The 27,570-nt window shown below is 41.1% G+C and overlaps 1 protein-coding gene across 1 annotated transcript; it reads left to right on the top strand.

Moving 5' to 3' along the window:
* Positions 1-4,048: 4,048 nt before the first annotated feature.
* On the top strand, positions 4,049-27,461 carry LOC144604771 (interleukin-17 receptor E-like protein). Its single transcript, XM_078419416.1, has 10 exons — positions 4,049-4,162; positions 9,630-9,663; positions 11,409-11,555; positions 15,195-15,304; positions 22,058-22,172; positions 22,853-22,897; positions 23,434-23,573; positions 24,651-24,719; positions 26,023-26,077; positions 27,259-27,461. The coding sequence occupies exons 1-10, from the start codon at positions 4,049-4,051 to the stop codon at positions 27,459-27,461; spliced, it is 1,032 nt and encodes a 343-aa protein (XP_078275542.1).
* The last annotated feature ends 109 nt before the right edge of the window (positions 27,462-27,570 follow it).

Here is a 27,570-nt window from a genome sequence, read left to right on the forward strand (position 1 = left end):
GCACTCTGGCTACAGCATGCATCACCTAAGAAAGGCTTACTTACTTACTGAGGCTGAGGCAGCACTTCCAAAACTACAATGATTACTACCACAACTCAAAGAAGGCCAACACCCCAAAGGAAATATCTATCCTACACATTGGCCAACAAGATACATTCTATTCTGATGTAGAATTGTATCACCATTGTCAGCGACTAAATCGGAAAATCTCTATCCAATAGATTTGGGGGAATATCATATCTGCAGTGGACTGGATGTTCAAGAAAAGAAGACACAAGGTGACTGGGTAACTGTAGGCTTGTTAGCTCAACATTTAGAAACATAGGTGCAGGAAGAGGCCATTCGGCCCTTCAAGCCAGCACCGCCATTCATTGTGATCATGGCTGATCATCCACAATCAGTAACCTGTGCCTGCCTTCTCCCCATATCCCTTGATTCCACAAGCCCTCGGAGCTCTATCTAACTCTCTCTTAAATTCATCCAGTGATTTGGCCTCCACTGCCCTCTGTTGGGAGAATTCCTTGTTGACAAGAGACTGGAGTCTATAATCAAGAAAGAAATAACTTAATTTTAGAGAAACAATGCAATTGAACCAAAACAACGTGGTTTTATGAAAGATAAATCATGTTTGACAAATCTGCTGGTAAGAGTCATAGAGTCATTCAGCGTAAACACAGGCCCTTCAGCCTTAACTTGTCCACGCTGACTAAGATGCCCCATCTACACTAGTCCCACCTGCCTGCATTCTTCAAGAATGTGCTAACACATTTGAATTTTCTGAAGGCTTTTAACAAGGTACCACATGCAAGATGGTGCATAACATGAGAGGGTACTGAGGAAATGTGTTAGCATGGAGTTGAGAATAGTTATTGCATAGAAGACAGTGAGATTGGTCTTAATCAGGCTGGAAGGATGTGACTAGGGGAGCGCCCCAATCATCTGTTGTGGCTCTCAATTATTTATGCTTTCTACAATGCCCTGGAGGAAGGCACAGAGTGTAAGATATCCAAGTATGCCGATGACACAAAAATGGGAGAGCATTTTGCAATGAGGATATTTGGGCGCTGAGACAGGAAACAGACAGGTTGCGTACACATCAAAACTTCCACAAATGGAGTTTCATGAGGGAATGCGTGAGGACATGAATTTCAGTAAGAGGAATCTATAGTTAGACTATTATCTAAAAGGGGAAAGAATACAGGTGAGCAAAGTACAGAGAAATCCAGGTGTTAGACAATAGACAATAGACAATAGATAATAGGTGCAGGAGTAGGCCATTCGGCCCTTTGAGCCAGCACCACCATTCAATGTGATCATGGCTGATCATTCTCAATCAGTACCCCGTTCCTGCCTTCTCCCCATACCCCACTGACTCTTCTATCCTTAAGAGCCATATCAAGTTCTCTCTTGAATGCATTCAGAGAATTTGCCTCCACTGCCTTCTGAGGCAGAGAATTCCACAGAGTTACAACTCTCTGACTGAAAGAGTTTTTCCTCATCTCCGTTCTAAATGGCCTACCCCTTACTCTTAAAATGTGGCCCCAGGTTCTGGATTCCCCCAACATTGGGAACATGTTTCCTGCCTCTAACGTGTCCTACCCCTTTGCAGGCAGGTGCAGCAAGTGTTAGGGAGGTGAACATCACATTGACCTTTACTGTAAATGGGCTGAAGTTTAGAAATGGGGAAATATTGTCACAATTGAACAGGGTTACTGGTAAGGCCACACCTGGAATCTTTTGCACAGCTGTGATCTGCTTATTTAAGAAAGAATATAATGGCATTGGAAATTGTCCAAAGGAGGTTCTCTCAGCTAATTCCTACAATGAGTGGCTAATGAAATTAGACCTATGTTCTATGATCTATGTTCTTTGGAATTTAGAAGAATGAGTGGTCTTATTGAAGCAGAGATGATTCAGAGGGCATAACAGGGTAGATCTCATGTGTAAGAAGGAACTGCTGATGTTAGTTTACACTCTGGATAGACACTAAATGCTGGAGTAACTCAGCGGGTCAGGCAACATCTCTGAAGAAAAGGAATAGGTGACATTTCGGGTCGAGACCCTTTATCAGACATTATGATGGTCTCGGCCCGAAACATCACCTATTCCTTTTCTCCAGGGTAGATGTCATGCTGTTTCCACTGGTGAGAGAATCTCAAATGAGGGGATGTAGTCAGACGATTATTTTGACAGTAGTTTGAGACTGAGATGCATAGGAACCTCTTCTCACAGAGGTTGGCGAATCTCTGGAATTCCCAGTCCTGCAGGGTTAGAGAGACTGGGTCACTCACTATAGGATGTTAGTCGAAGAAATATACATGTTATTTTTAAAGATCAGGGAACTTAGTGCTGTGTGAAACCCCCACCAAGGGGGGGGGGGGGGGGGCCCTGGGGGCAGATCAGTCATGATCACAATGAATGTAGGGCATGAATGAGGGGCCGAGTGACCTACTTATGTGCTGTCCAAACAGGCTATAGACAATCACATCCGGTGAATAGTATTTTTTTCCCCCATAAAGACTCGTGAAGTGTCTGCAGGGCGAGGGGGTGAGGAATAAACGTCTGCATGGCTTTTTGAGTATCGTACTATTCTTGCTATTGAGGGCGTGCAGCGTAGGTTTACTAGGTTAATTCCCGGAATGGAGGGACTATCATATGTTGAAAGACTGGAGCGACTAGGCTTGTATACACTGGAATTTAGAAGGATAAGATTATTAAGGGGTTGGACACGTTAGAGGCAGGAAACATGTTCCCAATGTTGGGGGAGTCCAGAACAAGGGGCCACCGTTTAAGAATAAGGTGTAGGCCATTTAGAACTGAGATGAGGAAAACTTTTTCAGTCAGAGAGTTGTGAATCTGTGGAATTCTCTGCCTCCGAAGGCAGTGGAGGCCAATTCTCTGAATGCATTCAAGAGAGAGCTAGATAGAGCTCTTACGGATAGTGGAGTCAGGGGGTATGGGGAGAAGGCAGGAACGGGGTACTGATTGAGAATGATCAGCCATGATCACATTGAATGGCGGTGCTGGCTCGAAGGGCCGAATGGCCTCCTCCTGCACCTATTGTCTATTGTCTATTGTACGCTTACTCCCAGCTGAACCCCGGTGACAACACATTTCCAGTCAGTAAAATACTCTAGCTACCTTTATTAACTATATTGGCACAAACAAAACATCGCCTACGGTGAATTTTCTCTGGATCAAGTTAAATGCAAGACTATATTTAGTTGTGTGTTGTTAAACGATAACAAGTACAAAAATATAATGAAGCCAGGGACCTTTGGAAATATTCCAATTGCAATGAAGCGATAAGTTGTGCGAAAACTTTGCGTGAATTCTGGACACTTCTTACGCCTTAAAAAAGGCACGAAGTGCTGGAGTAACTCAGCGGGTCAGGCAGCATCTCCGGAGAACATGGATAGGTAACCTTTATTCACAAAATGCTGGAGTAACTCAGCAGGTCAGGCAGCATCTCGGGAGAACATGGGTGAGGTGACCTTTCAGGTCTGGACCCTTCTTGAGACTGACCCGAAATGGCACCTCCAGAGAAATGTTCTCCAGAGATGCTGCCTGACCCGCTGAGTTACTCCAGCACCTTGTGTCTTTTTTCTTGTAAACCAGCATCTGCAGTTCCTTTGTCGTATCTGATTTCTTTTTTTCCTTGTGAGTTCCCCCGGCCAGCAGCAGCAGCAGATTTTAAAGATAGGATTTTACTTCCAGCAATACCTGCATGAGACGTCAGCTCACAATGACCGGAGCAGACAGAACGCACTGTCGCAACTTTTCTTTTCCAATAAATCATGTGTTTTAATTCGCAGGGCTGGCTTTCTTTCCGCTGAGCTCGGTGATAGGAACTAGGACTATTCGGGGGCGGGGTTGGGATTTGGGGCCAGTTTTTAATCCCGGCGTGTGTGTGAGGCTGAGTCAATGTTGAGAAAGAGCATCAACTGTATCCTTGAATCCTTGGATTCGGCGCTGACTCGCTTCTGACAACAGCGAGGCTCATCTGGATTCTGCTTTCAGGACGTGTCGCTTGAAGACTAACGATAAAATGCACTGTTGTAGAAGTCATCGTCTCAATTGTCTCTTAACTACTTTAGGGTTGTTCATGTCTTGTTCTCAAGGCATGGAATACATCACTCAATGTGGACTCAGGTGCTCACAGGTATTACATTGATATTTTGCAGCAGGAATGTAAAGACTTAATTTTAAAGCCTTAATTTTAGATTTGGTAACATTTCATTAAACTGTTTAACCGTTTTCCCCTATTAATGTTTGTAAATGTACTATGCCATGCCCCGTCTCTAAAGCGTTATTTTCTTTTACAAAAGTATGTGTGGTCGCAGCTAATTTCAGGTTGCGAGTGTTTCTCAATGAGGCTTTTAAAAAAAACTATTCTCAAATTTTGATTGAGCCCAAACACATGTGTGAAAGACATCGTTTTGTTTCATTCGTTTTCCTTTTTGATAGAAGTTGTAAAAGCGTGGCAGTAATGGTTCTTCTTCATAGTGAATGAGGACTAATGTTTTGGATGGGAGAGCGGAAAAACAAAACGATGGGTGTGCCCTTTGGGATTCAGAAGAATAAGACGTGACCTTATTGAAGCATACAAGTTCCTGCGGGCTTCACATGGTGGATGTCAGTGCTCCACATACAGGTTGGAAGACCTGGTGCGAGAAGCTCCAACGAGGGTCCAAATGTTTTGCCATTGTAAGCAATAACGAGGAGTAGAACAGTTTTAAACATACCTATAGCCAGAGGACATTTTCTGGGTTTTGCTTCGGGCAATGAAGACAGAGAGTATCCCTGAATATTGCTATTGTGGCAGCGTAGGTTCTCCAAGTTAATTCCCGGGTTTGCGGGACTGACATACGATGAAAGAATGGATCAACTGGGCTTGTATTCACTGGGATTTAGAAGGATGAGAGGGGATCTTATAGAAACATTATAACATTCTTAAGGGATTGGACCAGAGTAGATGCAGGAAAAATGTTCCCGATGTTGGGGGAGTCCAGAACCAGGGGGGTCACAGTTTCAGAATAAGGGGTAGGCTATTTAGGACTGAGATTAGGAAAAACTTTTTCACCCAAATCCGTGGAATTCTCTGCCGCAGAAGGCAGTGCAGGCTAATTCACTGGATGTATTTATGAGGGAGTCAGATATAGCTCAGTGCTAACAGAATCAAGGGATATGGGGAAGGAGTCACAGATTTTGGATGATCAGCCATGATCATATTGAATGCTGGCTCGAAGGGCCGAACGGCCTACTCCTGCACCTATTTTCTATGTTTCTATCCCTTACAGTGCTCTACATACAGGTTAAAAGACCTGGACCCATGAACACGATGCCATTGATCCAGTGACAATAAATAGAGATACAAGCACAGAGTGGTGCTGCCATTGAGGCAAGGCAAAATATATTCATTAACGTAGTATATTGCTTGTTAATTCATGGAAAGTTGGAGACTACAATTGCTTTCTAACTTGACTTTCTCTTGTGCTCTCTCATCTGGTTCCATAGGTTCTGTTCACTTTTCTCACCCCCTCCTTACCTCTGATGTTTTTATTTGTCTCGCTGTCTATTTTCCATTCTGAATGAAGATGGCAATGTAAAATTAGAGATAATATTCCATGCACTATACGATTTTATAGTGGTAATAATAATAATAATAATGCATTACATTTATATAGCGCTTTTCATATACTCAAAGACGCTTTACAGAGATTTAGAGAACATAGAGAAATGAATAAATAGATAAATAAGTAAATAAGTAAACGAACAGAGAAAGGAGACAGAAGGTGAGGTGACCTTCAGTGGTTGAAGGCAGTACTGAACAGGTGAGACTTCAGCGATGTTTTGAATGTGGTGAGTGTGGAGGAGTCTCTAACGGTTTGGGGTAGTGAGTTCCATAGGGTGGGAGCAGCGATGGAGAAAGCCCTGTCCCCCCAGGATCTGAGTTTGGTCCGGATGTGGGGGGATAGGAGATTGGCAGCAGCAGAGCGGAGGGTGCAGGTGGGAGTGTGCCTGTGGAGGAGGTCGTTCAGGTAGGATGGGGCCAGGTTATGGAGGGCTTTGTAGGTTATGAGGAGGATTTTGAACTGGATTCTCTGGGGGATGGGGAGCCAGTGGAGTTTGTAAAGGACGGGGGTGATATGGTCACGGATCGGGGTGTGGGTGAGTAGACGGGCAGCGGAGTTTTGAATGTATTGAAGTTTACTGATGATTTTTGAGGGTGCGCCATAGAGGAGGCTGTTGAGAAGAAAGAGTCCCAACCACCATGTCAAACGCCTCCTATCCCTGGTGTGGTAGATCCTTGTTTTCAAGAGAGAATTAGATATAGCTCTTAGGGCTAACGGAATTAAGGGATATGGGGAAAAAGCAGGAATGGGATACTGATTTTAGATGATCAGCCATGATCATATTGAATGGCGGTGCTGGCTCGAAGGACCGAATGGCCAACTCCTGCACCTAGTTTCTATGTTTCTATGCCTCATCAGCCAGACCTGAGCTCATGGAGTTGGAATAGATGCAAGTCATCATCGACCCAAGGAAATGCCCATGATTAAAAACTAATAAAAAGATAATTTGTTGACGTGGAGTTTGAAGTTGGAAAGTGGGTGTGTTTTGTACTTAACAAAACATGGTGGGAGGACAAAAGATGATTGGAACCTGTCAACATTTGATTTAAAGCAAGATCACCTGCTATTAATTGGGAAAAACTACTTGTGAGAAGTAGATTTGCAGTTGTAATATGTGTTAAAATGGTCTTCATTAGTCATTAAGAGGGAGCTTAGCAGCAGATACAAACTGTTTCCAAACTGTGAAACTCACTGGGGAAACAGTGGCAGGAGCAGAGGGATCTGAGGATTTCACTGTCTAACATGACAATCAGTACAGGAGCCTCAACACTTCTCTCCAGGTGACTCTGAAAATCACAGAAGTTGCATTGATCCTTCTCGTGGCAAACTCCACAACGTTTTGAGAGGATTACTGCTAATTTCATTAACTTTGCTACAATTTTGCAGTTTGCTACCCTATAAATGTATAGGGCAGGTAACAGATGACTTACATGCAAGAGCCAGGACGTACATAAACTTCGGTGAGGATGATGCCAATCAGTTTTCCACGATTTTTGCAACTATAATTCGTTCCCATTTCTGTAATATGTAGCAGACTGCTCTTAAGGTAGGGTGTAGGAAGGAACTGCAGATGCTGGTTTACACCAAAGATAGGCACAAAATGCTGGAGTAACTCAGCGGGTCAGGCAGCATCTCTGCAGAAAAGAAATGGACCTGTCTTGACCTATTGACCAGACAACCTATCCATTTTCTCCAGAGATTTTGCCTGTACCACGGATTTTAATCGAGCATTTGTGTCTATCTGCACTCAAGTTAGTCCCGGGTACAGCAAGAGTATTCATTCATTTGAAGAGTTTTATTTCATTAATGTTCAGGTGGTCTGCTGCCATGAAATATATAATTTTCCAGGTATGTGCAATAGACTGAGGGAACTGCCCTGATTCCTACAGCACGTCACTTTCTTTGAACTTAATCTGAACAGATTTACAGTCTGCTTGCTGGAGACAAGGAATGCATTGAAAAACGTGACTGGTAATCTGAGTGAAGAACCTAAGCAACAAACTGAAGGAGTGCCTCAGCAAAACTACCTGCCCTTCAGAACTGTAGTCAAGTAGGCTTCATGTTAGATTCCTTGACCATTCAATATACATCAGGCTGGTGAGAAGTGATCCACACTTCACATTGTACACTGCCGCTAAAGTTGGACACTCTCTATGATCTCTTTGGATGTTGGGAGACGAAGATTCTGGCATTGTTAGAGCACAATACTTCGAGGTGCATGCGGATTTACTTACAGGTTGCATGCAACCTCAGCCAGATCCTTTACCCACGTATTCAAACTGCTTCCAAGGCATTCCAATAGACAATAAAGCAGCTCAGTTAAAAAATGAAACATAATCTTTTAACTTTGATAGGTTTTGTGTTGTAATGAACTTTTAATGCAACTTTCACTTATTCCTGTGGTATTTGTGGTCTCCTGTTAAGTAGCATATTGTCAGATTTGAGTAGTTATGCATCACAGCTACGATAACATCTAACCAGTAACCTAACAATATGCACGTCTTCTTTCCGGCACAGTTTTATTTTCTGGCAGAGATTCAGCCACTAGCAAGGTAACTGGCTGTGTCTTCATTGCTCTAGAAATGTCTTCAATATGGGTCGGCAGGAAATTGTGCTTTAGTTCATTGCCTTCGTGCACAATATTATGCCAAGTCTATTCAGCCAAGGCTGTTGGTCCAGAAATGTATTTAAACATTTAATTGACAACCAGAGGAAATAAAGCTACGTAACATTTCACCTGTATTTTGCTTGGGAATAGAGGTGAGGTCATTAGCATTGACTAATAAATTTAGATGGCAATTTCTGCTTTTCATACATCTATAATTAAAAGTAGAAATCAGGAAGCTGTTATTGGAATTGCACTGGTAGTTCGTGAGTATCTTGCTGGGAGACTCGGCATTCAAACACAGGAAGATCTTGAAGCTGCTGATTCATAAATACCCAATAAGTGTAGGATGGTGTTAGGGTATGGGGGATCCCTGGTTGGTGCGGACACAGTAGACCTAAGGGCCTGTTTCCACACTGTATCTCTAAACTAAAAACTAAACTAAACGGAAATGGGCAATTTATAAATGATCAAAATCTATCTAAATTTGATAATGTCTTACAGTAAAGAAAAATAAAATGTTAAATACTGATATTCACTTTTTGTCTTCACTCAAGAAAAAAAATTTGCGTTTAATTTCTGATGGTCTGCAATGTAAACGGAATAATCTGGTGGTATAAGCACTCATTGTAGATGAAGAGGAGAAACAGAAGTATAGTTTCATGTGTGAGCATTGTCTTGTTACCAGGGGAGATTTCAGTCTGCCACATACAATATGAAATTCTTAGTTGGACACAAAGTGCTGGCGTAACTCAGCGGGTCAGGCAGCATCTGCTGGAGAAAAAGGATGGGTAAAGTTTTGGGTTGGGACCGTTCTTCAGACTCAGTTCAGATTCTTAGTGTTTGTTTTAATCTGGAGGACAGCTGCAGACATAAATGAAGAACCACGTCCTGTGACAATTTCCAGAATTATTTACTTTGTACCAACTTCAGGTGCAAATTACCCCTTGGTTGTGACGTATGATATGGATCATGTGAAAAAGAGCAACTAGTTATGGGCCTTTACTGGCAGTTCACTTTTTTACCTTGCTTATTGTGAAATGAATTAAAGGTGAGATTTGTATGTTAAGATGCTACTGGGGTGTGGGATACTGCAAGGTAATTAATGGCAAATATGGGAGGAATCCTTACCAATATTTCCTTGCTGCTGCTCACGTCCTCAGTTTGATCTCTTTGATCAGAGATCTACACTGAAAACTCTCATCTATCTTTTATTTCACTTTTGCTCTTTTACTGAAATGTACATGCACATGTGTTACAGACCCGTGAACTGCTGCAGGGAAATACATTCACCTTGTGTATGAACATAAAACAAACACATGGACATACTGTACACGTGTACATACAAATGGCGCAGAACGTCTAATTAATTGTTTTTGTTCTTTCAGGGTCTCCAATGTAAAAGCAAAAACATGACCACTCGTAAGTATCACATATAAAATCTGAAGCTATTTAATCTAGAAGAAAGGTGAATAAACTAGTTCTGTTCATGAGGTCTGAACCCAAAAATGTTTTAAGTTTGTGTAGGAAGGAACTGCAGATGCTGGTTTAGGCCGAAGATAGACATAAAAAGCTGGAGTAACTCAACGGGCCAGACAGCATCTCTGGAGAAAAGCAAAGGGTGATGTTTCAGGTCAAGACCCTTCTTCAGACTGAGAGTCAGGGGAGAGGGAACTGAGAGATACGTTTCCTATCACCAGCATTAAATAGACAACATGGCTGCTGCACAGGAAGTACTGCTGTTTGGTGTCCCGATGTTGGGGGAGTCCAGAACCAGGGGTCACAGCTTAAGGATAAGGGGGAAGTCTTTTAGGACCGAGATGAGAAAACATTTCTTCACACAGAGAGTGGTGAGTCTGTGGAATTCTCTGCCACAGAAGGTAGTTGAGGCCAGTTCATTGGCTATATTTAAGAGGGAGTTAGATGTGGCCCTTTTTGCTTTTTGCTAAAGGGATCAGGGGGTATGGAGAGAAGGCAGGTACAGGCTACTGAGCTGGATGATCAGCCATGATCATATTGAATGGCGGTGCAGGCTCGAAGGGCCGAATGGCCTACTCCTGCACCTATTTTCTATGTTTCTATGTTTCTATGTTTCTATGTGTCGAAGCCAATTGCTTCACCAAAGCAACAATGAGATTTTGCTGGTGTCTGAATTTAGATGGGACCAACTAGAGCCCCATTGTTTACAATCCTAGCACAATTAGTTACTTTCTTTTCTTCTGTCCACTCCTGCTCTGCAATATTGGTCATGGCATAGTCACTTGATAAGCACAAGAAGTAAATGCTCAAATATTAATCTGATTTTTACTACTTTATTCCTGTCTTGCCAAAAATAATTCTTTTTGTTGAATTATTCATGGGGAAGCCAATTGCCACATTGATTTAAATGCTTTTGGCACAGGGTCTGTATGCTACAACAGTGTTCAGGATTATGCTGGCGGCCGGGGGGGGGGTCATGAAATGGGAACTGTAATCGTACAATTTGATTAGTAGCCCATTAATCCGAATTCAAATCTCATCATTGCCAGTTATGGAATTTAAATACGTTCAATAACCCTTTGAGGAGCAGGAAATGTTGTCATTTATGACTGACCTTGACTGCAGTAGATGTTGCCCTTCCCACAAGGGGCGAGGGTGGCCATTACTGGAGCCAGATTTTTCCATCAATTATGAATACGTTGAACATCGCAGTATATGCACCCTAACCTGGGACTATACACTAAATTATAGTTGACCTTCCAACATGTGATATGACCAGAACATACCAACAGAAGGGGCGAGAGTTGTCCCTCTAACCTGCTCTGCCATTCTCACTGATCCAATAGGCTTGTCCAATCTTGAGTCGGACCACGTTCCTACTCTCTCTCTTCATTCCCTCTGACTCTCCTTGCCAATCCCTTCTTGAAAAAACGTAATGGCTCCCTCTCCTCTTTTCCTCTTTCCCCAAGTTTCCCAATAAATTCCTCCTCTGCTCGGCCTGAAATGGGCAACCCTTTACTCATGTCTATCAATACTTTGACCTGGATAGAAAACGTTGAGAGGGATCAAGCCAGGCAAGAGCCTAGTTTGGCAGGGCATCTCGGTCAGCATGGATGCGTTGGGCCAAAGGTCCTGTTTCCGTGCTGTATGATTCTATGACTAATTGTGTGTGTTTTATCATATTGCAGGTTACCATGAGAGTAACTGTCACCAGCAACCATTATCAATGCCCTCAAAAATTTTGGAGGACCTCAAAATATTGACAGTGTTGAAATGCAGAAAGGAAAAACAATGTTCCCTATTTCTGAAGGTTAAAGGGATGCTGATACTCAATGGTGTGTATTTTCTATATATTTTTTAATCAAAAATTAGTTTGGAAGCAAATAAGAGCTACAATTTGCCCTGTATTGCAATAAACATCTATACTCTGCAAAGTAATTCTGGAAACTGCAAAATTATGTGCTATGATTTTTAACATTATTGGAGAAAACTTCTTGGGTTTGTTCATCATCCCCTCAGGAAATTTGTATAACCTTTGCAAAAGCAGTACCAGCAGCCACTGGGAGCCATGTCTGCAACTTCAGATCTGTGTAACTGGGCAGTATACATTTGCAGCATTACATGATAGTTGCTGCCTCATAGCACCAGAGACCCGGGATCGGTCCTGACTATGGTTGCTGTCTGTACGGAGTTTGAACGCTCTCCCTGGGTTTTCTCCGGGTGCTTCGGTTTCCGTCCCCATTCCAAAGACATGAAAGTTTGTAGGTTAATAGCTGCTGTAAATTGCCCCTAGTGTGTAGGGCTCCGGGTGATCGACTCTGTAGGCCCCAGGACCTGTTTCCACACTGTATCTCTAATCTAAACTAAACATTGTCAGTATTTTAGGCAGCCAACATTGCAGATTAGGTCATTCTCCTATCAATTTCACCTGCCGTTCATAACAGTGATTGATTTTATTGGCACAATTCACTGCATTCTGCAGATCTGTGTAACTTTATCTCCGATAAAGATGAGAAGGCCTACCGGGAGGAGGTGGCTGATCTGGCACTCTGGTGTCAGGACAGCAGCCTCCTCTTGAATGTCACAAAAACTAAGGAGCTGATTATGGACTTTAGAAGGGCTCAACATCCGAGGACGTACATGCCACTGGAGATAAATGGGAGTACTGTGGATAGGGTGAGCAGTTTTAAATACCTGGGAGTCCACATCAGAGGACCTGATATGGACAACACACATTGCCGCACTGGTGAGTGAGGCAAGGCAGCACCTTTACCACCTCAGACAGCTGAGGAAATTCAGAGTGTCTCTGAGGATCCTTCAGTGCTTCTACTCTGGGGTTGTAGAAAGCATCTTCTTCGGCAACATCTCAATCTGGTTTGGGAACAGCTCTGCCCAGGACAGGAAGGCTCTGCGGAGAGTAGTGCGATCGGCTGACCCCACCCCAGCAACGGACTGTTGCCACCCCAGCACCTACTGTTCCAGCTGCTACAGTCAGACAAACGTCTCCGCTGTCACGCTGTGAAAACAGAGAGGATGAGACGGAGTTTCTTCCCACAGGCCATCAGGACTGTTAACTCATATCACCAGGGACTAATTTACTGTATTAATTTATTTTTTGTGTTGTGTCTTTAAAAAAAAAAAATTCTATTCTGTTTGTAGTTTTAGCACAATCCGCAGGCATTGCCACTTTCATTTCACTGTGTATGTGACAAATAAAGTAGACTTGACTTGACTTGAGATGGAACACTGTTTTCATTTGGAGAAAAGGTTGCTGTAGTTTGTGTTCGGTCCTGTTCTTTTTATAGAGACTCTGGTTTCCAAGTAAAATGACTTTAATTGATGCACAAAGAACTGTTTGCTGTGAGCCATCTGCTCTTCCCACTCCAGGCAGTGTTAGAAAATTAAAAAAAACATAGAAAAATAGGTGCAGGAGTGGGCCCTTCTAACCAGCACCACCATTCAATATGATCATGGCTGATCATCTAAAATCAGTACCCAATAGCCCTGAGCTAAATCTGACTCTCTCTTGAAACCATCCAACGAATTGGCCTCCACTGCCTTCTGTGGCAGAGAATTCCACAGATAATAATAATAATGATAATAATAATAATAATAATAATAATTCTTTATTTGTCCCACAACGGGGAAATTTGCAGGGTTACAGCAGCAAAGTGAATAGCAAAAATAATTCACAACTCTCTGAGTGAAGAAGTTTTTCCTTATTTCAGTCCTAAATGGCCTACCCCTTATTCTTAAACTGTGACCCCTGGTTCTGGACTCCCCCGACATCGGGAACATTTTTCCTGCATCTAGCCTGTCCAATCCTTGAAGGATTTTATGTTTCTATAAGATCCCCTATCATCCTTCTAAATTCCAGTGAATATAAGCCCAGTCGACCCATTCTTTCATCATATGTCAGTCCCGCCAGTGTTGTCAGTAAATATTTTTGTGTTTCCAAGGTAATTTAATATGGGAACTCTCAGAAAGTCTGTTTTTACTGCCTAGTGATAAAGAAATGCACCCTCAATTGTACTATCATATTTCTTCTGGTGACTAGATCTTCAAAAATTTGGAGGTAATTGAATTACACTCAATTACGCATCCATAAATAATGACAATCCATTGCCTAGAGTGGCTGAAATCAGTAGTTTCAAATACATTTGTTGCATGTTTGAATTATACTTCCTCAGCACTATCAGGTTTTCCTGGTGGGTGGGGTAGTTTGTCGTCAAATCCATCCAGTGTTGTTTTACAGAGTGGGTGGAGAAGGGGAAAGGGTAATGAATGCTGCCCAATGTACTCTGCATCCATTTACTTCCTTCTGGTCAGTTGTGGAGCAGCATTGAAGGCATCTATAGAAGTATTTGCACCTCAAACAATTGTTTCTGACTGATTGTGCGTGAAAAAAGTGATGGGAAGAAAAATGATCAGCCATGATCAAATGATCAGCCATGATCAAATGATCAGCCATGATCACATTGAATGGCGGTGCTGGCTCGAAGGGCGAATGGCCTACTCCTGCACCTATTGTCTATTGTCTATTGTCTATTGAAAGGGAAGAAAGGGCCGGGGCAGCACATGTGGTCCACAGGACTACATCACTATTCAGGAAGGTCACGGCTGGTCTTTACTTCGCATATCTCCACCTCCTGTCCTATTCTCCTGATTTGTGTTTTATGGTGATGAAGCTTTTGACACGTATATTACTTTCTGCTGGAGCAGAGATTCATAAGCCTTGTTGTTATAATCTCACCTGTAAGCAAACAAGGTAATAAGAGACACAGGTATCCAAGTTCTTCAATCTGAAGAAGGGTTCTGACCCAAAACATCACCCATTCATTTTCTCCAGAGATGCTGACTGACCCGTTGTGTTGCTCTGGAACTTTGTATTTACCTTTGATATAAGCCAGCATCTGCAGTTCTTTGTTTCTACAAGTTAGAAGGGAATTCCAAAGACGTCTCCAAAGACGTACAGGTATGGAGGTTAATTGGCTGGGCAAATGTTAAAAAAATTGTCCCTAGTGTGTGTAGGATAGTGTTAATGTGCGGGGATCGCTGGGCTGCGCGGACCCGGTGGGCCGAAGGGCCTGTTTCGGAGCTGTATCTCTAAATCTAAAAAAAAATCTAAACTGGGTAAAGAAGAAATATTTCATTTTGTTAAAATTCAGGCAAGTATTTGTATCCTGCACTGAGCTGCTGGAGGGAAAAGAGGTCAGACTAAACAATTCAGTTCTCCCTTGTTCTCCCTATAGAATCTAGCAGTTGTTTGAGGACTGGGTATAGGTGGGTAAATCCCCCCCCTTTTGGAATGCAATGAATGTATCTGCGATCCTCAATCTTATAATATATGGATTTGTCTACGATACAAAGCCAAAAGCTAACCTGGAGCTAAATACCACTGCTCCTCCTTGTATTCCCATATATGGTCTGTCATTTCCAAGGTGTCTGATGTACCTTTTGTTCTTGTGTTGCAGAACACATCCGTGGTGTGGAGATATGCTCTTCTTCGATGAACTACTTTTCATACCAATGTATAACTGTGAAATTCAATAAACACAATTATATGGAGTTCACCGCACAACCTGTAAGTTTGAAAATCTGTGTTCAATTAATGAGATTAATTAGGCTACGCATGATAGAATTGAATAGTAAATTTCTGCTGTGAAACTACAAGGTCCATTAGTTAGTCTTGCAATTGCATGTTTAGGATTTAAATGATTAATGGCTGGAAGATCAAACAGATAACTGAAAAAAAATCACTGTGACGTTAGATACTTGGTGAATTATAGGACAAAGAGTGGCCTAGATTTAGTTGGTTAAAGTCTGAAACTTGATGGTAGTTCACTGCATTAATGCTTGGTAGACTGTTACTCCTACAATTGTGTAGTCAAATGGAGAAATCATGAATGTATTTACCCAATGTTATCTCTGAATCAGAGCAGCAAAGTAGCGCGGTTGGTGGAGTCGCTGCCTCATAGTGCCAGATAACCGGGTTTGATCCTGATGTTGACTGCTCTCTGTGTGGAGTTTGCCCATTCTCCCTGTGACTGTGTGGGTTTTGGCTGGGTGCTCCGGTCTCCTTCCACATCCCACAGACATGTGGGTTTATAGGTTAATTGGCTTTAATTGGTTTATAGGTAAATTGCCCCTATTGTGTAGGGAATGGGATAAACATAGACCTAGTGTGAGCGGGTGATCAATGGTTGGTATGGACTCGTTGGGCTGAAGGGCCTGATTCCATGTTGTATCTTTAAACTAAACGAAAATCTTGTCAAGATGCTTGGACGTTGGAGTTTGTGTGGAGACAGCATAGGAGTTAGCTCTCCAGTCTTAGACATGCTCTAAGACTGGCTCCTCCATCTTAGACATGCTGTAGGATCTGTAACCAATGGGAATTGCAGGACTTGCGGAGAAAAAAAAGTAAATGGAAAGTTAAATTGCTTTCTTAAATCATTCTGTGTTTATAACATTTGTATTTATTTACTTGTTTTAGTTATATTTTTGAAAAGTTGTACTTCATTTTCACTACTGTTAAAAGGATTTGGAATGTCAGAGATATTCAGGAACATTTATATGTTTTGACAGTTGGCACAGCTGGGGCATTACTTGCTGTCAAATCTTTCAGAGGTGATTAAAGGTGGGGTTTCTGCTTTACACTTGATGAAAGCAGAGACCGCACTGCTACACTCTCAGAGATATGCTCTGCGCATTCTGCTGATAAGTTCATGTGAAGCCTTTCATCAGCAATATCTGGTTAAATATATTTTGGAACTCAGGAATGTGAAATAAAAAAGAATAACTAGGGCCTAATGAACATAAGCTGGAGTAGGGCAAGCAGCCGCTTATCCCAGTTCATAAGGGGGATAAATTGGACAGGGGAAACCAAATCAGACGTGAAGGGTGAAAGACAGAAGATGGAAAGATTACGAAGAATAAAAGAACAGGGAGATTTTTTTTTCAAATAAAAATCTCAAGTCCTCATTAAATCATTGATTATTGGCTTTTACCAGTACATACCTTGGAGCTTTAGTGGCATTGCATGTTACTTAGCAAATACTCAGTAATTCTGTCAAACAGCCATCAGAACTTGGACACAAAGTGCTGGAGTAAGTCAACGGGTCTGGCAGCATCTCTGGAGAAAATGGATAGGTAACGTTTCAGGTCAGGATCCTTTTCAGAAGAGGGGTCCCAACCAGAAACATCACCTATCCATTTCTTCCTCTCCATTTTCTCCAGAGATGCTGCTGGGCCCGCCGAGTTACTCCTGCATTTTGTGTCTTTATCTTTGGTATAAACAAGCATCTGCACTTTCTTTATGTATCCCATCAGAATTTGCTGCCCAGCCCACAGTGTGTTGTCTCATCTTCGACATCCAGAGTTCGTGTATTGTTGATGCCAATGTTAAATACCACTAAAAATCAGCAGTGGAGAAAGCCTGACTCCTCTGCAGTTCACAGTAACCTTGATAATGTTACCAGGTCTGGCATGAGGTGCGCAGTAAATTTGAAATAAATGTCAGTCATATCTAATGGTAAGTTCATTAAACACAAATTCACATGTGCATTCCATGGACGTACAGGTTTGTAGGTTAATTGGCTGCTGTAAATTCCTCTTAGTATGTAGGATGCATAAATGGGATAACATAGAACTAGTGTACGCGTGATTGATGGTCGGCATGGACTCGATGTGCCGAAGGGCCTGTCTAAAACAAAAAACGAATAATTCTAACTACAATCATATAAATAAGGAGACGAGCAAAATTAAGCAAAGCATGTCCCATATAAATAAGGGGTAAGGCAATGCATATAAATTAGTAAATTAATCATTTGTATGCATAAATCTCTGTGAAAATAGGTTTTAAATTTGGACTTTGCTCTTTCTGACCACATAAGATCTTATCATGTATGGATCTTAAAAACGGCTATTAGAACATGTAATGCTAAACAGGTCTATCAAGATTTTTAAATGGCCATCGCAATACCTTTCGTGAACGTGAATATGTCTTTGACTGCCAGGAGACTTTAACAATATCCATAAATGTGTAGGCACGAGCTGAGAGTGATTTAACGGCAAATCCTCAGAGATTAGAGTTAGGATAAACTCCCAAATGTCTCCCAACTCTCTCTACTCAGATAATGCCCCCTGCAGTTTGAAATGTCTGTCTCATGGGTAAATTTGATGTACGTGCCACAATTTCTACATAAGTGAAGGCCGACTATTTATTTATGTGAGTTATGTTATTTGCGGGAGGAGTTTTGCTCAGGAACCTGAGGAACTCTGTTGTGTTCCATTCTTTACACAACACCATGAGATTATCACCACTCACTTGAACAGCTTGGTTTAACACCACACCGAAGAGTCAAGGGATGTATTTGTCGGCTGCTTGTCCTGGAGACGGTGATTGGTCCCATTTCACCATTTCATCTAAACAGTGAAGCAGCTAGAAAAAATATTTTTAATCTGGGATAGAATCATACTTAAAACAATTTCCTGCATTTTGGAGTTATTGATCTGTGCTTTTCACCCCATCTTTATTACTGCTGATACTACCTACTTTGGTAATCCCTCTCAATCCTGACTGTTGCATCAACTTGAATCCCAATCCTGCCTCCGAGGTTCCAGAATGATCCAGGGATCCCGTTTCTTCATAGGATTTCATTAAGTCAAAGGCCTCTTGCGATTCATCTGCTTAGGATCCAAGTAAAATGGAGCCTTGATGGAGTCTTACTGGTCTATTGCATTTGGTGTTCTCAACATAGTCTCCTTTACATTGGCAAGACGCGGCCACCATTTTGCGCTCTCTCCAATTTTAGTTGCATGTCAGTTCAACCCCCCTCCACTCCCACACCAACCTGAATATCCTTGGCTTTCTCCAGTGCCACGGTGAGGTCAAACACAACCTAGAAGAAGAACATCTCATATTCCACTTTGGCCATCTACAACCAAATGGTATGAACATTCCATTTTCCAATTTCAGCAAACCCATGCCGCTAGTGTTCCTTACCCAATCTCACCAGTCTACCCAGAGACTCTCTCCCTTTGTTCACCTTTTTCATCTCTCCCCAGCACCCTATTCCCCATTACCAAGAGTCATACCCTCCTAAAGCTGGCTCCATCTGCCCATCCCCAACAAATCTATCCACCTGGGTTTCTTCTCCCTTGGTTCATCATTCCTATCCTTTCTCACACCTAGTTCCATTTGTTCCAACCTCTTTCACCCCCTCACTTTACTTGGCCCACCTAAAACTTACCAGCCTCTATCTCTATCCTTCCTCAACCGATCTCCAGCCTGCTACAACCATCCAATTTTATATTTTGTATCTATTTCTACCTATCAAGTACCGGCCTCTGTCATAACACTCTCTCCTTGTCCTATCTAATGCCATCTGCCCATATTTCCGCTCCTCCACTCCCCTATCGCCTGGTTCCACCTACTTGTCTCTATCTCGACCTCCCCCTCACTTCGAAATACTGGCTGTCTACTCTCTACAGTCTCGATTCAGATGTGGGGTCTTGACCCAAAACATGAACCATCCCTTTGCCTTAAGCAACATCTGTAGAGGCGATGAATTCTTCCAGCAGTATGTTTTTTATTATGCTTCAGTTTCCAGCATCACAACTCTCTTGTGTCTTGGATGTAAAATCTCAGCTGGTAATCAAACATCTTTGAGGAATGGAAACCTTTCATGCTATCAGCTTGGCCCGCGTGCTGCTACAATTTGACCTATTACTTAGTGGACTGAACCTTTGATGTCCTCCTGCCTTGTCCTTGGAAGCCATTCAATTATATCAAAAGATTGCATTGAACGTGGCAAGAATGCAATGACAAGGGCCCTCCTACACTCCCTTTCAGCGCAATTAGAAGTGAACAGAAAACACAGACCTTACCACCACAGTGCATATTTTGAAAATCAAAAAAAATGTTGCTTTGAAGGCTGGAATTAGCACTGACATGAAAAATGAGAGCCTTCTTACATGATACTGTATGATCAATTTTATGACTGTAAATAAAAATACAGTAGCTTTACTCAAGAAATGATAAGATAATTTCTATAAGTTGCTATATTTTCTGGGATCCCAACCAAAGATTCAGATTCATTATTCCTCAAGGTATAATTGAAAGATTCATCTAGACTACCTGGTTTGATTTTGCTACTAAGATCTGATTACTAAATGCTTGGAAAATGAATGTCCAAAAATAAGACGTTGACATTTAGCTTTGAATAGAGGCATGATTAATCTGCACTTTACCTTCTATGGTGCAGTTTCAATGCAATTGTCAGCACATGCATTAGACATTGTTAGACGCAGTACAAATGGGAGCTTGACATTTATCATGCAGGCTGTTTTTACAAATTAATGTGTAACTTGAGAGTTGCATCGAGTAGGAATTTAATTGTACCGGTTCATATCAGGTGCATTAGATGAATAAACCCTCCTGACTCTTGAAATTTATCCGTCTTGACATATTGTCTTTTCAATGCACTTTCATTAGCCATGCCAAAAATGCGTTAATGATGAGGAAGTTTCTAATTATTCTGCTTAATATTGTTGGGTCAAATTCCTACCTTGGATTCTTTTGAAGAAGGTAATCCCAAGGTGCTTACCTTAAATTTAGCTACAGGGAGAGGTTAGGACTTTGATTGTTTTTTTCTGGAGCGCTGGAGGTTGCGAGGAGACCTGATAGAAGTACATAAAATTATACATAGATAGGGTATACCTTATCTATACCCTATCGATGTAGAGTGGACAGTTAGAACCATTTTCCCAGGATGGAAAAATCAAATACTAGAGGGCATAGATTTCTGGTGAGAGGGGCAAAGTTTAAAGGAGGCGCGTGGGCAAGTTTTATTTCTTTTGCACAGAGGGTAGTGAGTGCTTGGAATGTGCCATATTTGTTGTGGTGCTCAGAATTAAACTTGATGCTCTACCTGAAGATTAACGAAGGATCTATACATGCTTATTATTCTATTCCTTCCATATATTTTAGTATGGCTTAAAAAAAAGTTTTAAAATTAATTGTCTAGGTGGCTATTGGTGTGAGAGTTTATAAAGTAGAAAGCTATTAAAATAGAATTTACTGGTGTTGATGTCACCACAGAAGCTCATTGTGCCACATTCTTTTGTACTGTTTGGACATGAACAACAATGCCTCAGAACATATTTCTAGCTTTATATTCATGTCCCTCCAGCTATCAAAGGTGTATATGCCATAATGATATATTTTGAGGAAAACTATGGATTGCTAATGGAAAACATGTCTATTTCAAAGAATGCGCATTCAAGCATGTCCTGTGAAAAATTAAATGAACAATTTATTTTGTTATTTATTGTGCAGTCAATAAATCTGGTGGGTGGACCTTATTTGTTCAGATTTGTTGGCCTTCATGGTTTGCTGTTGTGTTCATGTCCACAGCAAAGTGAAAATTGACAATAGAGATTGAAGAGGTTGAATTATGCCACATTGCAGAGATTAATCTTGGCTTTCCTTAAGAATAGAAGATTAAATGGGTAATTTAATTGAAGAATTAAAGGATTTAATAGGCTAGATGTTGGGTGTCCATATTTCTTCTTACAGGGAATCCAGAACAGTGGGGCATAACTTTTAAATGTTACAGGTTAACTGTTTGTACGTTCTCCCCGTGACCTGCGTGGGTTTTCTCCGAGATCTTCGGTTTCCTCCCACACTCCAAAGACGTACAGGTATGTAGGTTAATTGGCTGGGTAAATGTTAAAAAAAATTGTCCCTAGTGGGTGTAGGATAGTGTTAATGTACGGGGATCGCTGGGCGGCACGGACTTGGAGGGCCGAAAAGGCCTGTTTCCGGCTGTATATATATGATATGATATGATAACATCAGAATTTCCATAAGCGTTAGAGGGAATTTGGAACTGCCCCCCAAACAGCTGCTTGGGTGAGACCAATTGAAAAATGTCGTAACTTTGTTCAGCAAGGCCTTAAGGGATACGTTGCCAAGGTGAATGAAAGTAGTTGAGTTGATCAACGAGAGCTTAGGGTATTGGCCAGGGGTATTGAATAGTGGCGTGACATCATCCTCCTCCTTCTCCCCTGTCTCCTATCTTCCAGTCATGATGATTGATTGATAATGTTGTTTTCAAACGACAGATGTTTTTTCAGATGTTGCATCTGAGAATAGCTGGTTCGGATTCAGCAAATATGCAAGATCATAAAAGTCAAAAATTTCCAGTCTGGATTTCTAGGCTTCCCTGGAATCTTTACATGCAGTTTAAATGAAATTCAGAATAGGAAATTCTGATTTCATGATTATATTCAACTGAGGAAGTAACCTATAATATTTGTATTTCTTTCATTGCAGGTGTTTATTGAATATGATTGCTTCAGTACTTCAATTGCTGAGCATAGTTCCGTGACCATTAGAACAATCCCTCACTATTGTGGTGTTCATCTACAACAAGAGCATCAAGTAGAAGGTAAAAATACACACAGCTTTGTGCACTATCCAATATCAAACTTTTCTTTAGTTCTACACTGAATTTTTCTGGTGTGATTATTTTTTAATGATATGAAGTCATGAACACTATGATTAATGCTTGCGCCTGAACTTTGACAAGTTTTGGGTGAAATTTTGTACGGGTGAATATTTAAAATGTTTTTTAAACTAGAAACATCAACAGTGAATATCATGAAAAACATATATATTCAGCGTTATTGACGACATGGAGAAATATTGCAGTTTGAGGCGGTTCAGTGGTGCCTCACAGCACCAGAGCCCCAGGTTCCATCCTGATTACGGGTGAAATTAACTGTTCCTGAATTTAAAATCATTCTTTATCCTTGTGATGTCAAAAAACCTTTTTAATTGGTGCATGTAAAACATGCTAAAATTGGATTTTTGATTTAATGAGCAAACCAAAAAACCCATTAAATTAGAGTGTCATATAGAAACGCAAGGAACTGCCGATGCTGGAATCTTCAGTGAAACACAAAGTGCTGGAGTGACTCAGCGGGTCGGCAGCATCTGTGGATGACATGGATAGCTGATGCCTTGGGTCGGGGCCCTTCTTAAACTGTTGTACGTGCACTATAATTCTTGAAAAAATATGTTGTCTTTATAAGATTTCAACTTGTTTTTGTTTTTCTCTAATGTTAGATTGTACAGATAAAGATATTGGACGAAATATCCCAACTTGCAGAGGTATAGTAATATTCTAATACTACATCATATGGCCCATGTCATTAAGTTTGGATATTAATCTCTTTATATTTAATTCCATATGCACCATTGTGTAAAACCATTTTCTTCGAGGGTTAAAAGAGAATATGTATGTTGGTCTCTGTCCTTCAGCATTCAATGTTGTTGAGGAGATCGATTTTCTTTTGTTCGCTTCTTTGTGTAGAGAAATACTTAGTTGTGGCTTGGGTGCTTCATAATATTAGCATGTGTAAATTTGGCATTTAAGCATGTGAGGAATTAGAAAAACAAAACGATTTTCACTGCCATTGAGACAAAGAATAATATGATATATTTAAAAAAAAGAAAATATGTTCATCTCTCAGAATTTGTTTTGAATATGTATGAATGATATTTATCACATTGAAGTTATGTATGTAAGTTTTCTGGTCACTTCATATTGGATCGTCCAATGTTTTTCAGCTTTTCGACACATTGAAGTTATTGATAATTCAACATTTACTAATTTAATTACCATTGACTCTCTTACTTTCTTTCAGTTGGTAAATTAGACTATGTTATTGAAAAAAAACAGAAGCTATTATCAGTCCAAGTCTCAGACTTCCTTGAAGATCATGCCTACCATGTCCGTTTATGCCTCAAATGGCTCGCGTGTGAAGATTTGAGAACAAGTGCACTGGTAATTGTTCACTGTTATACTTCAATATAAATTCCATCTCTTCTGAATTCATTGGCCACAAGATATCAGGGCGGACTGCTCTGTGGTTTAAGTACAGTGGAACTGTCACAACACCTGAGACATCTGCTTCAGTTCCGATCTTAGGAAGACTAGCAATTTTTTAATGCATCACATGAGCTCTTGTAAGTTGGAGTAATGTCGCGTGATCCATCTAGCCTTGGCGTTTGTGTTGAAATTTTGTCACTGAAATTGGATAATTGAGCCTTTTCAATATAATTGAACACAGTCAACTAATACCTACAGTGAAAAGGAGGACTCCTCAAGCTGTTAGGCCATTCAGTATGGTCATTACTGGTGGACAACTCCGTCTGAGTTACAAACGTAACCATTTACAATAAATTAACAATAACTCAGAATAACCATATATCCAGTGAGGCTTTGATGGAGTATTAAAGGTGGAAATTTCCATTGGAAACTACTGAACATTTTCAGTAGCGGGAGAATCTAGGACCAGAGAGCACAGCCTCAAAATAAAAGGGCATATCTTTTAGAGATGAGGATGAATTTCTTTCGCTAGATGATGATGAATTTGTGGAACTCATTGCTGCAGACGGCTGTGGAGGCCACGTTACTGGGTATTTTTAAAGTGGAAAAAGTCAAGATAGTTCCTTGATTAGGATGCGTATCAAGGGTTATGGGGAGAAGGCTGGAGAACGGGGTTGAGAGGAAAAAATAGATCAGCCACGATCGAATGATGGAGCAGACTCGATGTGCTGAATGGCCTAATTCTGCTCCTATGTCTTATGGTCCCATGAAAATTTTCAGAGAAGCCCTCATTGCTCACAGCCTGTCCCTTTTACATGGGTGGAAACCGGGATAAACTCTGCCCACCGACTTGTGGACGACTGGGAAGAACCCGAACACACTTGGGCTCTGTACAAAATGCTCCATTTCCCATGTTGTAGCTCACTTCAGGGTTAAGAATTTCATGGGCGTGCATTTGATTCCCTGTTCCTTCAAATATTTTGAAATATTACGGTTATTGGGAAATTGCTAAAAATATATTTTCTTTTGCAGATTGAGGTAGAAGACCCTAAAACTGTCACTTTATCATACTCGTCCATCCTGCCCTGCCTATGCATTGAGGTAGGACTTCTGCTGTGGTGTATTCACAAAGTTCATCTGAAGAATTTTTATTTGTAAATAACGGAAAATACTAAATTCGCTTTTTAAGGATGTGCTGACACAATGGAAGTTTATCAAAGAAAATCAGTATTTGAATTTGTTGAAAAGATTCAGCACATTTTCATTTTCCCTTAACTTAATCTTATGCTGTACAATTTGATCTAGTTAAAATCATTAATATTATGCTGCAAAAATATTAATAAATATAAATTGTCTCAAATCCACCTGGGTCAAAACATCCAAGCACAAATGAGTCATCATAGTTTGTGGCACACACACAGAACATGTGCACGTACACCATTTGTAACCCGTCACCCTCAATTCCCATTGCCTCACCACTGACCTTGAGATAAGTACCAGCCTGATCTGATAAAGCTATGCTCTGCAATACAGCAGGGCTTTGCCTATTGCAATGCTGTTGTAGGGGTGAATCTAACCACGCCCTGGCCACAAGATGGCAGAAAAATCTTTGTCAGCTGCCAAAGCCACACACCACAAGACTTGCTGGTTGTCAACCTTCCAAAAACCATTAATGCTTCAGAATACTGCTGACATACTGCATGTAAAAACTATCAAAAATCAATTAAAATTAAAAAAAAAAAAATGTATGAAAATAATTAAATCATTTGAACCCACTTTAAAAAAGTACATTAAGGCAAACTAAATAAATAAAAAAAACAACTTACCTACTCTATTGTCGTTGTTCCTCTTCATTCAAATACAACGTGTCACTGGTTGGTGTTCTGCAGGCAAATATTCTCCAGCATAACTGCTGTAGGAATGGAATGTGTTCCATTCATGGACTCCATGTGTTCTCTAAAGATGTAATGTAGCTGAGAAATTGCTGGTGGGATTTGGCCACCAAGTTGGGTTTCTTGGTTTGCACAGGGTGTCTGAAACAGCTGTCACGTGAGGATGGGTTGGAGTGAACGGCAGATGTTTGTGTGCCACTGCCTGGAATTCAGAGCCGACAGCTGACGTTTCCAAGCATGTCCCAAGCAATAATGTTCTCCAAGGATTCCTTTTCAATGCAGCAACAATTGTTTTCCAATGTAAATTATTTTCTAGACATAAGGAACTGCAGATGCTGAAATCTTGAGCAAAACACAGTGCTGGAGTAACTTAGCTGGTCAGGTAGCATCTGTGGAGGGTATGAATAGGTGACATTTCGTGGTTGGGACCATTCTTTAGACTAATTGTCTGACAAATTATTTTTTTACTGTTCTTTTTGAGAACTCTGAACATATCTTTGAAACATTTCTAGGGCTGGTCAGCACTTCCTGATGCTACGAGGATCCAAGTTTGTCCATTTAAAAACTGTAAGTCACAGAAGTCATTCAAATTTATGATTCTCGTGTATCTGAGATGTTTATGTTAAACGTAGCAGGATGAAACTGGATATAGGGTGGGAATTATGACTGACACCATCAATGAAATGGGATATCTACAAGGGGCCAATTGATCAGGAATATGATGCACTCATTTTTGTTTAGTGTAGTTTAGAGATACAGCGTGGAAACAGGCCCTTCGACCCACTGGGTCCGAACCGACCAGCGATCCCCGCGTATTAACACTATCCTACACACACTAGGGACAGTTTTTCACATTTGCCCAGCCAATTAACCTACAAACCTGTACGTCTTTGGAGTGTGGGAGGAAACCAAAGATCTCGGAGAAAACCCACGCAGGTCACGGGGAGAACGTACAATCTCCATACAGACAGCACCCATAGTCGGGATCGAACCCGGGTCTCCGGCGCTGCGTTCGCTGTAAGACAACAACTCTACCACTGTGCCACCATGATTCTACCCATGTCATATATGTGAATTATGCTCAGTCTTGGGTTGGCGTGTTTCTGACATCCACGTTACAATGCAAAGATGCAGAAATCAGGAACACACTAACCTAAGATGCAGTACACTTTGCATTGATCAATAGTTGTTCAAATCCTAAGGCACTTTGAAAATTCTCCGACATTTTCCTTCAAGTGAAAGTCCTGGGTTGAAGAAGATTTCTGCTGATGGTTTGTGTCCATGTTTCAGTACAATCTAGTTGGCTGTGTGCTGCGGTTAGCAAGTTTAAAATAGAGATTGGTTTTGTCTGCCTTCTGCAATCTTCCACGATGGCTCACAATCCAGTTTCCGAACAGTGCCAAATATGGAAACTCTACCCTTTAATCTTCCATGATAACCCAGTCAATGCTTCAGTTGACTTATGTGCCAAAGAAATTTGGCATATGTTATGCCAAGCCCAAAGAAACTACAAAGATGACAATCAAGAATGAATAAAATCATTGTGAGGCAATGGATCTGCTTTCTATTAAATTTTACGCCAAGGATTATTTTCCCTTGTGAAGGGATTGTAAAACTATCTGCATTACAGCACCTTCCTGCAAAAAAACTTGATGTGAGGATGGAGAGGTGGTAATGCACATGTACAAGGTTTTGACCATTTTTAGATAGTTGTACCAACCATTCTTCAACCCTATTTCCGACCTCAGATACGGAGGGACTCTGGAATGACGTAACATACAATCACTTATCACAGCAGTTGGCCTGGCAACTATCCTGCCCTGTTGATGTTGATGTAACTCTCTGCTCGATGTCTGAAAACAATGAGCATTGCATCGATCTACAGGACTCCTTCCACAAAGTACCGGTCCAGGTAAAGAAATTAAATTATAAGTTAAATACATTGCGATGATAAGATGACAAATCTCCCATCATAATTTTTTTTAAATTGGGAGGATGGTGGATATATGGAATGAGCTCTAGAGGAGATAGTAGTGGCAGGTAACTGTAACAACATTTAC

The sequence above is a fragment of the Rhinoraja longicauda genome, chromosome 23, assembly GCF_053455715.1.
Source record: "Rhinoraja longicauda isolate Sanriku21f chromosome 23, sRhiLon1.1, whole genome shotgun sequence".
In the NCBI taxonomy this organism is placed as follows: Eukaryota; Metazoa; Chordata; class Chondrichthyes; order Rajiformes; family Arhynchobatidae; genus Rhinoraja; species Rhinoraja longicauda.

Coding starts and splice junctions, on each gene's coding strand:
- LOC144604771 (XM_078419416.1), top strand. CDS start 4,049: ATGCACTGTTGTAGAAGTCATCGTCTCAATTGTCTCTTAACTACTTTA. Junction 11,556..15,194: donor AGGGATGCTGATACTCAATG/GTGTGTATTTTC, acceptor CTTGTGTTGCAG/AACACATCCGTGGTGTGGAG. Junction 15,305..22,057: donor TGGAGTTCACCGCACAACCT/GTAAGTTTGAAA, acceptor CTTTCATTGCAG/GTGTTTATTGAATATGATTG.